This window comes from Lontra canadensis, unplaced genomic scaffold (assembly GCF_010015895.1).
Source record: "Lontra canadensis isolate GAN:19392208 unplaced genomic scaffold, GSC_riverotter_1.0 scaffold176, whole genome shotgun sequence".
Classification (NCBI taxonomy): Eukaryota; Metazoa; Chordata; class Mammalia; order Carnivora; family Mustelidae; genus Lontra; species Lontra canadensis.
The window spans coordinates 1,283,646-1,300,562 of record NW_022631170.1 but is presented as its reverse complement, the minus strand read 5'-3'; the positions used below and the strand labels follow the sequence as shown (position 1 = coordinate 1,300,562).

At 34.7% G+C, this 16,917-nt stretch overlaps 3 protein-coding genes across 3 annotated transcripts; all 3 read left to right on the top strand.

The window, feature by feature from the left end:
• Positions 1 to 573: 573 nt before the first annotated feature.
• Positions 574 to 1,521, top strand: LOC116860493 (olfactory receptor 8J3-like). The gene has a single exon (XM_032846547.1). The coding sequence runs from the start codon at positions 574 to 576 to the stop codon at positions 1,519 to 1,521; it is 948 nt and encodes a 315-aa protein (XP_032702438.1).
• A 7,490-nt stretch (positions 1,522 to 9,011) lies between these two features.
• On the top strand, positions 9,012 to 10,008 carry LOC116860492 (olfactory receptor 8U9). The gene has a single exon (XM_032846546.1). It carries the CDS (start codon positions 9,046 to 9,048, stop codon positions 10,006 to 10,008), a length of 963 nt encoding a protein of 320 aa, XP_032702437.1. The 5' UTR covers positions 9,012 to 9,045.
• Positions 10,009 to 15,688: 5,680 nt separating this feature from the next.
• LOC116860402 (olfactory receptor 5AL1-like) lies at positions 15,689 to 16,648 on the top strand. Its single transcript, XM_032846458.1, has one exon. It carries the CDS (start codon positions 15,698 to 15,700, stop codon positions 16,646 to 16,648), a length of 951 nt encoding a protein of 316 aa, XP_032702349.1. The 5' UTR covers positions 15,689 to 15,697.
• The last annotated feature ends 269 nt before the right edge of the window (positions 16,649 to 16,917 follow it).

Here is a 16,917-nt window from a genome sequence, read left to right as displayed (position 1 = left end):
ATTTTTGCCTGAGTTGACAAAATGGAAAATGAAAACAAAGCAGTTGACAAACATGGATGGTAGAAATTACAAATTCAGTGCTCATCAAATAAAAGTTATATAAAAATAGGATGAAGGAAATGAAGCAGTATAGACACTAGAATCACCCAATCTTCAGAAAAATCAAGTCCCAGATTAGGAAATCACAAGGAGACTTGGATTATTTGGAAGCATACAATTCCTCAAGCCTTTCTCACACTCAAACGACATGATATGAAGATATGAACCATGGCTTCAAATGTTTGTAAGCTAACAAGATACTCATAATTTAAAGAGATGTTGAGGAAGTAAATCATCAAATAGATCACCTGTTTAATTTGCTATGCTTGCTTTTTCTCTCTACCAAATGATTGCAAAATTTATTTAACTAGTCCTTGCACTTTGATTTTATTATCTGAGTTGGATTAGTACATGGTTCTAGGAAATTTCAACTAAGGAATATGCTATCTAATGACCATCCTAGAAAATAATTCCTTAAAGTTTGTAACCACTCCTCCTTTTCCTCTCCAAACAGATGACTATCCAAACCCTTCCATGGCTCCTGGAAATTTCACCCAGGTCACTGAGTTTATTCTCACTGGAGTCTCAGATCACCCAGACCTCCAGATTCCACTCTTCTTTGTTTTCCTGCTGATCTATGGGCTGACCATGGCAGGGAATCTGGGCATCATCATCCTCACCAGTGTTGACTCTCAGCTTCAAACGCCCATGTACTTCTTCCTCAGGCACTTGGCTATCATCAATCTTGGTGATTCTACTGTCATTGCTCCTAAAATGCTAATCAATTTTTTAGTACAGAAGAAAACCACCTCCTATTATGAATGTGCCACCCAGCTGGGAGGGTTCTTGGTCTTCATTGTAGCTGAGGTGTTCACGTTAGCCGTGATGGCCTATGACCGCTATGTGGCCATTTGCAACCCCCTGCTCTACATGGTGGTGGTCTCTCCACAGATCTGCCTCTTGTTGGTGTCCCTCACATACCTCTACAGCTTTTCCACAGCTATTGTGGTTTCATTTTGTATATTTTCTCTGTCTTATTGCTCTTCCAATGTAATCAATCATTTTTTCTGTGATATTGTCCCATTGTTAACATTGTCCTGCTCTGATACTTACCTTCCAGAGACAATTGTGTTTATATCCGCAGCTACAAATTTGGTTTTATCCTTAGTTATAGTTCTAGTATCTTATTTCAACATTGTTTTGTCCATTCTAAGGATGCGTTCATCAGAAGGGAGGAGAAAAGCCTTTTCCACATGTGCTTCGCATATGATGGCAGTAACGGTTTTCTACGGGACACTGCTATTCATGTACTTGCAGCCGCAAGCTAACTACTCATTGGATACCGATAAAATTGCTTCCGTGTTTTACACACTGGTGATCCCCATGTTGAATCCCATGATCTACAGCCTGCGGAACAAGGATGTGAAGGCTGCCTTACAGAGATTTCTGGCAAATTCATGCTGCTCTTTGAAACCAACGTAATTTTAGAACTCCAAAGGTAAATGATGAAATGGTTAAGAGAAGGTATCACATGTCAGAGAAAACAAACATTAGGTGGCTGACTTATAGGTTTACAAGTAACTCCAGGAATTAAAAGCAGCTGGGATTTGGGAAGCACTGAATCCAAAAGTAAACTGATATTCTTGGAAATAGGAGGTTAAAACAGGAACGAGCATTATTTTCTAACTTCATATGTTGGTACCCAATTTCAGCGAAATATTATCAGGAGCCAGGATACATAGAAGTTAAAAAAATGTAAATAGGTTTGAGCAGAGCAATACAATATGGCTGAGAGAAGTAAGTTGTTCTTTCTTATCCTTTGGCTTCCTTTTTTGCTTTCTGACTGGGTATGTTGGGATATAGTTGATCATGGCATCTGAGGAACTATTATTACAGATAGCTAAAATCCTTTTCATAGCCACGTTAGTAAAATCAAACTGAAAAGCATATTTAAAGTAAAACTTCCTCTTTCTTAATACTGTTTGATTAAAAAATATATATATATATATACCACTGATAAATTTATATTCTGAAGGCTAACCAAATATAATTGAAATTATTTTAATGCAATTAGTATAATTTATATAACTTTTTAGTGAAAGACCCAGAGTACAATCATTGATAGGTTCATGTTGATTCATAAACTTACTGGATTCTGTAAGATTTTCCTCTCTCCCTACTCTAAATATCAACCTTCTTTCTTGTGTGCACTATATGTATTGTATTGTGATATCATTAGACATTCCAGGAATCACGTGTGTGAGAATTCCTTATATTATCAGTGGGACATTTAAATTGTTTTTGTAAACATTTTTCTTCTGTCTTCTGATAGTTCTTGATCAGTGAGTGTATACCAAAATCTGTTGTACAATTTTGCATAAAAATAACCAGCCTGTATCTCAGACCTGTCAAATCAGCATCACCACATAAAGGTCAATAAGTCCATATTTTAATCAACTCTATGAGTGATCTGATATTTAACCTTCAGAATGACTCTTAGCAAATCATCAAGTACTATACTGGAAGAGATGCCAGCATATGTCACTTCATTCCACTTTGCTTTATTGAACTTGGCAGATATTACAGTTTTTAAAAAAAGTCTGAGGCAACCCTGCCTTGAGCAAGTCTATCAGCACCATGTTTCCAATAGCATTTGCTCACTCTGTGTCTCTGGCACATTTTGGTCATTCTTGCAATATTTCAAACTTTTGTGATGGTGATCTCTGATCAGTAATGATGACTCACTGAAAGCTCAGTTGATGGTTAGCATAATTTACCAATGAAGTTTTTTTTTTTAATTAAGGTATGTACATTTCTTAGATGTACTACAATTCCACACTTAATAGACTAAAGTATAGTGTAAACACAATTTTTTTAACTTTTTTAAAGATTTTGTTTGTTTATTTCACAGACAGAGATCACAAGTAGGCAGAGAGGCAGCCAGAGAAAGAGAGAGGAGGAAGCAAGCTCCCTGCGGAGCAGAGAGCCTGATGTGGGGCTTGATCCCAGGACCCTGGGTTTATGACCTGAGCCGAACCCACTGAGCCACCCAGGAGCCCCTGTAAACATAAAATTTATATGCCTTGGGAAACAAAGAGAATCATTTTATTTACTTTATTTTGATACTTTCTTTATTTCATTTTTCTGGAACCAAACCCTCAATATCCTTGAGATATGTCTGTATATGGAAAATCATATTAATATTCTATGGGTACATTCACTTTACTTATAAATGAATTTCAGTGTTAAGAGTTTCTTCAAGTATAGGCACTAAATCTTTAATCATAATAATTATAAGAGAAGAGATGTAATCCTACAAAACAAAATTAGGCTCATTGACATGAAAGGGTTATAATTAAGATATCCTTGGATTACTCCCCCAAATCCTTTTTAAACTGTTCCTTACTAATTTCCTTACAGATTAAATTAAATTAGTTCTAAAATGGAGAAAGAAGAAATAGTTTTATCAGTTGCAATAACATTGTGACAAAGCTGTTAGTTAACACTTTTCATTGTTTCTTCCTTTCTGTAGTTTATTATAAATTATTGATGAATGGTCCTAGTTTTAGAATGAACAGCTACAGCAGAAGCTTTAGGAAAGTGAGGAGGCCACACAGTTCTTTGGAATCTTCTTATTACCCTGAATTTAGGTATGGGAACATATAGATCCACCAAATAATAGGAAAGAATAAAATTATGTAGAGTCTTTTAGTACACATCCCTTGTTACTCAATCTTAAAATGTTGATATATTCATACAGTCTAATGTTATAAGATGGAAATCCTTGATTTACTAAATTGGTTTTTCTGATGAACCAAGCTCTGTTCACTGGACATGGTCTTTATTACCCATTTATTCACAGACACGATGCCTTATAAATCTTATTTGTGATGAGACATGGGTGAGGAAATGGATGTTCAAGAGGAACTGAACCATAAGTTGAATATGGATCCTTATAGCAGTTGGTAGAAGTCCGAACAGAAAACTGTGAACTGATGTTAAACAAGAACATCATGTAAAGTATAGGCAGGATTCACTGAATAAAGTTTATAAACGCCCTTAGAAAATATAGTGTTGGTTTTCCATGGCCCTCTTTAAAATGTCTTCTTCAGTTCTATTTTATTTAATTCTTTGACCTTTTAAGATAAAAAACAAAAAAAGCATTGAGGAAGCAAATGTAATTTCTGAATGCTTTGAAAATTTCTACTTCATTGGGAAGAGTTTCCTTTTAATCACATTCGGGTTGAATGGCTTCTTCAGAATAATGACTGGTATTCCTAAGGATTCTGTTTGTTTGTTTTTATGTTAAGTATAGTACTGTACTTAATGTTGCATCAACTCAATACCAAAACACAGGTCATGACATTTAATAACATGGCGTAAGCAGAGACAGGGTATATAGCCAATTGTGCAAGATGTGTTCCTTAATCTGGGGGGAGGAGGAAAGACACATTAAATATACAAAAAAGAAATATTTAATATCTGGAAATATAATTCAAACATACGCAATTCCCTATCTTGATCCCTATCTTGATCTTTACCTAGCTTGATCATCATTTACAAAATGTAAGCGTGTTGTAGATTTTTAAGCATTTGCTGTAGTTTCTCCTTCAGACAAATGTTTTGTTTACACATCATGAAAAAGAAACATTAGATTTCATCCCCTTCTTCATTATACTGTAGCCCAAGGTTATAGTTCAATTTTTATTAAAGCAAAAGTAAGGAGCAAATTTTTAATTCATAGTCAGTGTATAAAACTCACATATCCACATTCCTTTCCCTATACACCAAATTGGCAATATATTTCTTATTCATCATCTAGGTCAGAGTGACTAGAATGTAAGTTAATGCCCACAACTTTTACCAAAAACCTTGTGTATATAGTATTAAGAGGTAGGTCTTCAGAGGAATAAGATAAATGTTTCATAGAAAATTATAAGAATTTTTAAAAGGTCATTCATACCTGTCCTTTAAAAGCCAATTTCAAAAATTGAACCTCATAATCTACTATAAAAATTAATTTTTAAAAAATTAACTAGTAAGGGCACCTGGGTGGTTCAGTGAGTTAAGCCTCTGCCTTCAGCTCAGGTCATGATCTCAGGGTCCTGGGATTGAGCCCCACATCGGGCTTTCTGCTCAGCGGGGAGCCTGCTTCCCCCTCTCTCTCTCTGCTTGCCTCTTTGCCTACTTGTGATCTCTCTCTGTCAAATAAATAAATAAAATCTTTTAAAAAATTAACTAATAGTATTTTAAGAGTTAGGAGAACCTTAGAGCAATAACTTTGTACTAAAGGCAGAGCTATAGATATGCAGTTCTTCAAAAACAAGGAATCACAGCAATAGATCTTCAGCCTGCCTTGAGATCCCTGTTGAGCACGTACTATAATTTTTCTGATAGTCTTATTTGCATTTGAAGTAAGATCCCTTGGGACAGAGGCACTAATAAGTACATGTAGTCAGCTGCTATTCAAAGCCATTATGAAGAGAAACAGGAGTGCCTTCTACCTGGGTAGGTCAGAAGAGCATTTTTCTAAATGGCCAACTTTGACTTATTGACTCCCTATAGTGGCTCAAGACAAGAATTTTAAAAATTAAATAGAGTATAATATGATGAACTAGATAAAAAAACCTTGGAGTATCTTTTGTAACATGAACAGTGTTTTCTTTGATTTTACATTAGTTGTATATATATGTATTTCTTTCTAGAGTTAAAAATATATTTTATATAACATATTTTTTCTTTTAGATTATACATTTATTGTATATGTATATATTTTATTTCATATATGTAGTTTCTTTTTAGATTAAAAAAATAAAAATTCCAGTTTAAGATCTATGAGAAAATTTGGGAAAAATCAGGCCCATGATTTACCATATTATAATCTATTAAAACTGTGTTTCTGCATTAACAGTAGCTAAATATTTTACTCAGGATTAGCAGGGAGTATATTGGACAAAGGTCATCAATGTGTCATTAGAAATATTTTCCAAAGCACTGACTATAACATAAGAATAAGGGGAAGAAATATCCAAATAATTATTATGATGATATTAATCTTTAGATTTTGTTATTTATTTGAGAGAGAGAGAGCGAGAGTGGGGTGAAAGTGCAGAGAAGCAGACTCCCCACTGAGCAGGGAGCCCAACTCTGGCCCCATGACCTGAGCAAAAGGCAGATATTCAACCAACTCTGCCACCCAGGTGCCCTACGATATTAATCTTAAATTATTCACTCAGCGTTAATATTTAATTCTTCATTACCTAACGTTTAGAGGAGACCGCATTAAGAAATGACAAAAAGCCAGCGTGGCTCTCAACCGTAAGTGTCTAACTAACACCCAGCAAGGGAAAAGTTATGGAAGGAAATGGTTGTTACACATGTGGCAAGACCTATAAATGAATCGTGTCTAAAGGGATTCTAGAACAAAAATTTGAAATATGTTAACATGGGAAGTAGCTCTTCACAGAATAGATGATGTTTATTAACATGCCTTAAGGATAAATGAATTTCCCTTCATCATTTTTCTTGTGGAGCAGAGTACTAGGAACAGCAAGAACAAAGCAAAGAAGCATGGAAAGGCATGATATTGACAAGTGGAGAACAATTCTGTTAACTGAACCAACAGATGTCCACTGATGGCGGAGAAGATTAACGGAATTGAGATTATAAAATATTTGGGGATGAGATCATAAAAATTTGCATACACTTTTAAATATAATTACCCACATTTTATTTTTAATACAAAGTAAAGTGGTTTGTATGTACAAATGTCAGATTTTTCTGTTTCAGAAGTGGAGCAAAATGATTAAGAAGAAGAAAAGATGAGAAAAATAAAGGAAATTTGAATAAAGCTTTCTTTCTTTCCAGTCTAATCTATTGCCTCATCTCTGGCTGCTCTGTTTCCAGTCAGTAGCACCTAGAAATCAATGGTTCTCAACATATGTTATTGGAAAAGAGAATGAGTGAATTGACATAGGCTTCTAAGGGAGTGGTAGTTGGACATAATCAAGACAAGGTTGGAATGTGCATAGTCTTGTTTATAGATCAGAGAAGGAGGTGTTGCTTAGGTCTGTTTGTAGGTGAGCTACTTATTGACTGAGGTTGGTGAAAATAGTGCTGGTGTGGGCTGTGCCAGAGTGTAGCTTTGGAAACTCTGTTGTAATTACTACTAGATCATGGTTCACTTTTTAGAATCTTCACCAAGGTTACTTTGACTAATTAGAATAAAACAGATTCTAGTAGAACACGAAAGACTGTGCAAGAAAAGCACATGCCGAGTCACTAGACGATTATTCTGGATATATTTATAAGCTCTATGCCATCAAGTGACAAGATTTGTTTTCATTTCTCAGGTGTAAGAGAGACAGAAAGAGAGAAAGACTGGAAAGAGAGACAGAAACAGAGAAATAGAAAGGAAGAGAGAGAGAGAGAGAAGGAAAAGAGAGAGAGATGACATTAATAGTAAGAATATGGTTTTATAATTTCTATGCCTTACTAAGATAAATTTCCATGAATTTTAGATACTCAATAATTCAATTATGAAAGTCAAGCATATGAAAGTCAATCACTAATGCCAAGAACTATCTGTCCCCTTCTTCTGACTTAGATAATGTCATTATCTGCATTTTACAGACCACTAAAGATTAAATACCCAGTGATTAAAAATTAGCAGAATTATACAGATGCATATATAGAGAGATTTAAGTTTCCATGGGCAATGCACAGTAATACTTCCTATTTCAAAATAATAAATCACAGTAATTATAAATACTGTGAAAGAAAAAATAAAGAAATTTGGGTAAAATGAATAAGAAAAATAGAGATCCATTTTAAAGTAACAAAAGGAAATTAATATATGAGACACAATTCAAATCTATGTTTCCTTAATAAAAGATAAACAAGTTGAAAGAAATATAAATTGATTTATAGAGACATAGTTTTCCAAATCTCTTGAAAAGGATCAATTTATAAACTATTATAATTTATAATGTATAACTCACTATAAATTATATAAGATGCTTATGTAATATAATTCAGATTATATTAATTATATTAAATATATTACATATGTTAACATAACATAGATTATCATAAAATATAATATATCTTATATTATAAAAGTTGAGAGGGTCCATTCCCTTTGTTCATGTAGGTTCATGCTTCAGAGATAAAGAAGTTTGTGCACTATGGGTAGCAAGCAAAATTTAAAAATAATAATGAGATAAGGACTCCTGAGTCAAAAACATTTGGGTGTGATATCTAACTAACTGTATTCAGACCAGCTATCTGCTTTTGTTTCAGCTGTTAACTGTTTCAATTTCTTCTTCCTCGCTTGTAAGTTGGACATAATATGGTTTTTACATAAAGGTTTAGTGAGATCAAATGTGGCCAATAAATACCTCATTGTACCTTCCATATTTACCCACCTTCAGTATTTGAATTAGTAACACAACTATGAAGATTATTTTGCAACCTAGAAGGGCCTTTAAGCAATAAATTATTAAAGGAAAATAGAAAACACAGTGTTTCCACCAGCACTGGGACATTGTGGACTTGTTTCTGCACGGGTACAATGACAGATCTGTCAAGGTGATGCCACTACAGAAGATTTATTTTACTTTATGTTATTAATGTTAATATTTTTCCCATAAAAACAATAACTTACACATTTCAACAGGTTACATTATAATTTTGAATAGCTTAATGCACAAGACCTTTGAACAGAAATCAAGAAAATGTGAACCATTGGTTCACATTTGTGAACTGCAGGGGACCATTGGTCCCACCTTTGTATACACATTGCATTTGAGAAGAGAAATAGGCTGTTCCCACATACAACTCTTTCTGTTCTCCATCTCATTCGCAGAATCTCAAAATGCTAACAATCTCTACATTAGCAATGAAGCCTCTTTACAACATATGAAAGTAAAAAAATACTACTTATTGGAATGTCAACTTGAATTTAACTCTTTTCTCTACTTCCTTATGCAGATGTCTTGAAAAGATATGGCTCAGATAAATTGCACCCACGTAAAGGACTTCATTCTCATGGGCCTCACAGATCAAAAGGAATTAAAGATGCCCTTCTTTGTGCTTTTCTTATCTATCTACCTTTTCACAGTTGTAGGCAATCTAGGTTTGATCTTAGTCATTAGAACAGACTTGAGACTCAACACTCCAATGTACTTCTTTCTTAGCAACCTAGCTTTTGTTGATTTCTGTTACTCTTCTGTCATTACACCCAAAATGCTTGGCAACTTCTTATACAAACAAAATGTTATCTCCTTCAATGCATGTGCTGCTCAATTAGGCTGTTTCCTCACATTTATGGTATCTGAGTGCTTGCTGCTGGCATCCATGGCCTATGACCGATATGTGGCCATTTGTAACCCTCTYCTCTACATGGTCGTAATGTCCCCAGGAATCTGCATTCAGCTTGTGGCTGTCCCCTACAGCTATAGCTTTCTGGTTGCACTGTTTCATACTATCCTTACCTTTCATCTCTCCTACTGTCACTCCAATATCATCAATCATTTCTATTTTGATGACATGCCTCTCCTCAGGCTAACCTCCTCAGACACTCACTCCAAACAACTTTGGATCTTTGCCTGTGCTGGGATCATGTTCATTTCTTCCCTTCTGGTTGTCTTTGTCTCCTACATGTTTATTATTTCAGCCATCCTGAGGATGCGTTCAGCTGAGGACAGGCGCAAGGCTTTCTCCACATGTGGCTCTCACGTGCTAGCGGTCACCATATTCTATGGGACCCTCATCTTTATGTACTTACAGCCAAGCTCAAACCATTCCCTAGACACAGACAAAATGGCCTCTGTCTTCTACACAGTGATCATTCCCATGTTGAACCCCTTAATCTACAGCCTCAGGAACAAGGAAGTGAAAGATGCCCTGAAGAAAGTTATCATCAGTAGAAACCAGGCTTTTAAAATGTTCATGAAATTGAGGACATGACTTGAATAAGTATGAATGGGCTTCTCTTCATGGTCTGGTTTTTCCTCTTAAAAAACTGTCAGAATGTCTATTTTTTTTAATTAATTTATTTTTTATTTTTTATAAACATATAATATATTTTTATCCCCAGGGTTGCAGGTCTGTGAATCGTCAGGTTTACACACTTCACAGCACTCACCATAGCACATACCCTCCCCAATGTCCATAACCCCACCCCCCCATCAAGCCCCCTCCCCCCAGCAACCCTCAGTTTGTTTTGTGAGATTAAGAGTCACTTATGGTTTGTCTCCCTCCCAATCCCATCTTGTTTCATTTACTCTTCTCCTACCCCCTTAAGCCCCCATGTTGCATCTTCACTTCTTCATATCAGGGAGATCATATGATAGTTGTCTTTCTCTGACTGACTTATTTCGCTAAGCATGATACCCTCTAGTTCCATCCACGTCATCGCAAATGGCAAGATTTCATTTCTTTTGATGGCTGCATAGTATTCCATTGTGTATACATACCACTTCATCTTTCTCCATTCATCTGTTGATGGACATCTAGGTTCTTTCCATAGTTTGGCTATTGTAGACATTACTGCTATAAACATTCGGGTGCACGTGCCCCTTCGGATCACTACGTCTGTATCTTTAGGGTAAATACCCAGTAGTGCAATTGCTGGGTCATAGGGTAGTTCTATTTTCAACATTTTGAGGAACCTCCATGCTGTTTTCCAGAGTGGTTGCACCAGCTTGCATTCCCACCAACAGTGTAGGAGGGTTCCCATTTCTCCACATTCTCGCCAACATCTGTCATTTCCTGACATTCATTTTAGCCCAGAATGTCTATTTTTAATGTGATTTCTGTATATCTGCTTACTATATAATGAAATTTTCAAAATATTTTCACATAGAGATTTCAGATGTAAAAATAACCATAACAATTTATCCCCATTTTCTTATTTTAAATGGAAAGTGTATTAAAAATAATTAATTTTTGTTCCACAGGAAATTACTGATTTTCCCAATTCTCAAGTAAAAAATGCATAAAAAAACATTAATTTGGTATATAACTAGTTCTAGGCAGAACATGGACAAAAGTTCTGATCCCACCTTCCAAAATTCCCAGTTCAGAATTCTCTGACTACATTAATAATATCCCATGTGAAAAGCAAAGATGCATAGTGTAAATATTATTTTCCTAATATGCTAATTTCTTAAAGATATATGATAATACAAAACCGTTCCATATCATAATTTAACAAACTGCCTTTATTAAAGAGAATAATAATACGTCCTAACTTTACTATCTGACTGTTTTAACACAACTTTCTACTGACCTGAAAGTCTGGCTTGGCCCTAAAAGACTTTAAAGTAAACTGATTTTTTTTTAAGCCTATGAGATCTCATATATCTTTTCCAATTATCTAAAATTAAAAAAAATAATAAGGTAATTCAGGGATTGCATCCCAAGGGCATCATCCATTCCAAATAAATTAACTCAAAACAATGGAAACATTATAGAACATTTTGCCAGTATCAAGGGTCATAAGAGTTATACTGGCCAAACCTTGTATAAGTTGATCCTTATTAATCAAAGTCTAGCTTAAAACACAATTAACCCATTGGACAATGCAGCCTATGTGTGGCTTTCACCAGTTTCTCAATTAAATGAGGACACATACTGTTTGTTTTGGAGTCTTCTTAAAGATTAAACAATATGAAGGGGTAACAGTAAATGGGTACGTGTAGATCATGTTCCATCTTTCTATGAGCCTAAAGACCTGAGTTCTAGTCCCAGGTATACTGACAAACTTGAGAGAGCAATTTATAAGTAAGTATTACCATACACAACTGGTAACTGTGATATAGATAAATCGATGTACATTTATATTTATAGATAAGATGATTGATCTATATGTAGATATAGATATGTAGATATAGATATGTATGTATATGTTTCAAATAAATCCAATGATCATTTTACAATTTTAAATTACATGGAAAATGGTTTTAAGTTTGCAACTCATGCTTACTAATAATTTTTTTTTCAATCTAGGGGTCATTTAAATGCTTAATGACAGAAAAGACTAAGATGTTATTAACAGCCAGAGAGAGAAGATCACATTTAAACTTTCCTTTGTCAGTGTGCACTTTTGATCCTACTTTGATGGATCATAGAGTAACAGGCTGGCAGCTCTGACATGATTCTCAACAGTTTCTTTCTTTCTCTTTTCTTTAAACACATTTACCTACTATTTGAACATTTCTGTGTCTCCCTGTTTTCCGACAGAACTCCTGCAGCAGGTTGTGAGTCTGTGTGCTATATACCCAAAGTCTATTATTGATATCCTTGAATTCGCAATCTCCTGTCGTGGTGGCTGGTGCATTCTCTGTGCCTCAGCTGTGCCAATTAAAACGCACAGATTCCTTGGAGTCTAAAAGCCTGGGTCTCACATTGGCTGAATCAGAACACAATTTACTCCACTTACAAATTGTTCCTCAGTTTCCTCAGCAATAAGTAGGTGAAAACAGTATCATCTGACGAATCTATTGTTTTAGGATTTAAGAAGGCAATGGATTAAAATAAAAACATTTCAGAGTAAAAGACTTTTTAAATTGACAATTTTTAGATTTCTTACCCTTAATTCTAAAGTGTTGAACATTTAAGAAACCACCCAAGGTAAGATTTAAGAACTTCCAATTAAATCTGGAGATTTGACAAACAGTTTTAATATAAGGGAAAAACAGTTGTCATGATTTTCACTTCAAATTTGATGATTTTGTAAATGGGTTTTGTCCTCTTTGTTTTTAGTTTTTTAATAAATTAATCCACCTTTGCAACATATCACAATGAAATATTGCCCCCCAAACTGTGGGGATTATGAAGTCATTTTTAGCGGTAATGATTAAGAATACTTCAAACATCCATATGGGCACCAGGTAAACACAAATTATAAGAATAACCATTGTGAAAAATTAAGTTATCAGTATTCATAGATGTGGAATGCATGGTAACATGGAAATGTAAATTTCAGACTGAAATCAAGGGAGACTGGGTGGCTCAGATGGTTAAGCTTCTACCTTCGGCTCAGGTCATGATCCCAGGGTCCTGGGATCCATTGGGCTCCCTGCTCAGTGGGGAGCCCACTTCTCCCTCTGCCTCTGCTGTTCCCCCTGATTATACTCTCTTTCTCTCTCTGTCAAATAAATGAATCTTTAAAAAGTGAAATTGAAATCAAGCTTGTTGAAGTAGAGTTAATGCAAAATGTAAAGGACGGTTACAATGAGTAAGGAGAAAAAGCCACAATACCACCTCATAGACATAATTACTGTTAACATTGTGGCATGCATGGTTTGTGTATTTTCCCTCTGTGTATAAGTATCTATAGGGCATAATGTGATGTGCATACATAGAAATCATTTATCATCAAATAACCTGTGTAGCATCCTGCTCTTTTCAACGTGCTATATTGTGAACATTTTCTAATATCAATAAATGTAGACTTATTTCAGCATTTGAATGACTACTTAATGTTTTACTGAGATGTGCAATAAATGAATAAATTTCAGAGTATATTTAGACAACTTTCAGTTTTGGGTAGGTAAAAATGAAACCATTCATAAACTTGCATGCTTTTATCATTTTTCTAATTGCTTAGCATTAAAACCATTGTATTAATGGCAGGACTAATTTAAACAATTTTGATGCTTACTAGCATATTGTCTTCCAGAAAGATGAAGACAAATTTCACCTTCTTTGGATGTGTAAGGTTGTTTTTGTTTTCCTACACCTTTAGCCACCCTGGATATTACCATTCTTTTAATTTGATCAATTTAGTGAACAACTTATTGTTAGCTAATCCTTTCATATTTTATAAAATGAACTTTTTCTCTTTGAAATTAATCAGTCTATTGAGAGATATTTATAGTTATAGATACAAATACTTTGTAAAGAGAGACTCATTATTGATTCTAAGTGTTTCTCTAGCATATGGTATAATATAAATATACATGTGTTTTATTAAATAATATTTTATATGATTTTGCTTATAATACCAACCTACTTTTGTATAGAAGTACCACCAGTATCTCTCCTAATATTTTGTAAAAGATATAATCTGTATTTATCCCAATTCCATGTTCAGTGGCTTTAAGTTTGTAGCCTGAAATCAGTGACAGTGGGAATATTTACACCATAGAAATCAGAAAATCAACAGATGCTACAAATCAGCACTTTTTTTGTGATAAACATTCACTGTCCTGCCACAGATTCCCATTTTGTTTTACATTCTGCAGTTTATAATATAGTTTACTATCTGTAATGATAAATAACTATCCATTACACTTTATTTTAAGAAATGTCTAGGCTGTTCTTGCAAGTGTATTTAGTAGATATACTTAGGGTTACCCAGCATACATTACATTGTTGAATTAACTTATAAAAATTTTCTTCTTTCCTAAATACCATTCCAGTAATACATAATGTGAAACTATGAGTTTATTCAGCTTAAACATAAACAACAGGAACATATAAGGTCAAGAGTCTGTTAAGTTAAATATTAAATTAAACTCTAGGTGTTTATTATTTTAAACAAAATCTTAAAAATTGTATTTTCACACTTATTTGTGTTTTTTTGTTTTTTTTATTTGTTTTTTATTTTTATTTTAATTTTTTAAAGATTTTATTTATTTATTTATTTGACAGACAGATCATAAGTAGGCAGAGAGGCCGGTAAAGAGAGAGAGGGGGAAACAGACTCCCCATTGAGCAGAGAGCCTGATGCGGGGCTTGATCCCAGGACCCTGAGATCATGACCTGAGCCAAAGGCAGAGGCTTAACCCACTGAGCCACCCAGGTGCTTCTAATTTGTTTTTTAAAAGATTTTATTTATTTTATTTGAGAGTGAGAGATAGAGATAGAGATAGAAATGATGAGAAAGAGAAAGCAGCAGAGGGAGAGGGAAAAGCAGCTTCCTGCTAAACAGGGATACTGACACAGGGCTCAATCCCTGGGGTCCTGACCAGAGCCAAAGGCAGATGCTGAACTGACCAAGCCACCCAGGTGCTCTCATTTTCATAGTTCTTTGAACTTATATTCTTATTATAGCATCATTTTCATTATATTGACTTGAAGCTGAAGACTTCCACAATCATAACAAATGTAATATCTCTTCACTGAAGTTACCAGTTTGGATGCCATAATACAACATCATGTACTTCATAAATAATATTTTTGCCCCTTCTTTTATTGCATGGCTAGCACACGGATAATGTCTACTGACAGTCATGATTGTTTTAATTCTCGATTGAGTTGGTTTGCTCAGTATTTAATCGTAATATATTACTGAAATGTGCCCCTATCTCTTTTATCATTAAAATATTATTCCTGCTATGGTTGTAATACCATAGCAGGAATTTTCATTTTATATATGAGATTCCACATTTAATTCAAGACATTCTGTTTTCTTCATCAATCCCCCAGACCACTGAGCATGTTGGAATTTCTGCCTGGAGCAAAGCCCTTCAAATCAAAAGCAGGCAATAATGAAACCCAAGAATGGCCCATAGGACCAGTGAGGATTATCTTTCCAATATGGTCACCATAAAATAAGTGTGAGTTAAATTCTTAATCCAAGAAGTGGAAGATCACCCAGCATGGATATTCTAAAGAGAATGACATGAGATGCTTCTACACATCTTCCATGGCTGAGGGCAATAATTCAGAAATAACTGAATTCATCCTCTTGGGACTCACACAAAATCTGGAGCTTCAAGCCCTACTTTTTGGGATCTTTCTAGTGATCTACATAATTAGTGTCATAGGTAATCTTTGGTTAATTATGCTAATTCATATCAGTTCTCAGCTTCACACACCTATGTATTTTTTCCTCAGCAACCTAGCTTTTGTGGATTTTTGCTATACCTCCTCTGTCACCCCTAACACCCTGGTGAACTTCTTCCAAGAAATTAAGAGAATATCCTTACCTGCTTGTGCCACCCAATTGTGTTGCTTTATCATGTTCGTGGTTTGTGAAGTGTATATGCTCTCAGTCATGGCGTATGATAGATATGTCGCCATTTGCAACCCTTTACTCTATACCATTACCATGAACAGAAGGGTCTGTATTCAAATGGTGGTTAGTACATATGTGTATGGCTTTTCTGTTGGACTCCTACAGACAGTCCTTACATTCCACTTATCTTTTTGTGATTCAAATATAATAAATCACTTCTACTGTGATGACGTTCCCCTGGTTGGTCTGGCCTGCCGTAAAAGCCATTACAAAGATATCAAAGAACTGGTATTGTTCACACTTGCTGGTTTTAATACCCTTTTCTCTCTTCTTATTGTCCTCATCTCCTACATATTCATTCTATTTGCCATTCTGAGGATTAATTCAGCTGAAGGCAGGCAAAAAGCATTCTCTACTTGTGCCTCCCACTTGACTTCCATCACTATATTTTATGGCACTATCATCTTTATGTATATGCAGCCAAAAACAAGCCATTCTCTGGATACTGACAAGATAGCTTCTGTTTTCTATATTGTGGTAATCCCCATGCTGAATCCTTTAATATACAGCCTGAGGAACCAGGAAGTCAAAAATGCTTTGAAAAGAATTATGGAAAAGGTGTCTTCTAGTATAAAATAAATGATCTATCATCTAACCAAAAGCCCTCAGAGTTGGGATGCAAGAAAAACAAAAACAAAAGAAACAACATCAAAAAAACAGTCATCAAGATTTCTATATTAGCTTACCATTAGTAATGTGCTTTCAAATGTTATAATATTAAACAAATTCATATCAAAACACAGGATACATTAATTTTCTGATTTTAATTTCTATTATCATGAGAATTCTAACTCTTGAAAATATTGAAAGACATGAATATAAAATAAATTTGATTGCAAATAGAGGTT

What these genes read in the sequence shown, in the direction of transcription:
- LOC116860493 (XM_032846547.1), top strand. Translation starts at nt 574, where the DNA reads ATGGCTCCTGGAAATTTCACCCAGGTCACTGAGTTTATTCTCACTGGA.
- LOC116860402 (XM_032846458.1), top strand. Translation starts at nt 15,698, where the DNA reads ATGGCTGAGGGCAATAATTCAGAAATAACTGAATTCATCCTCTTGGGA.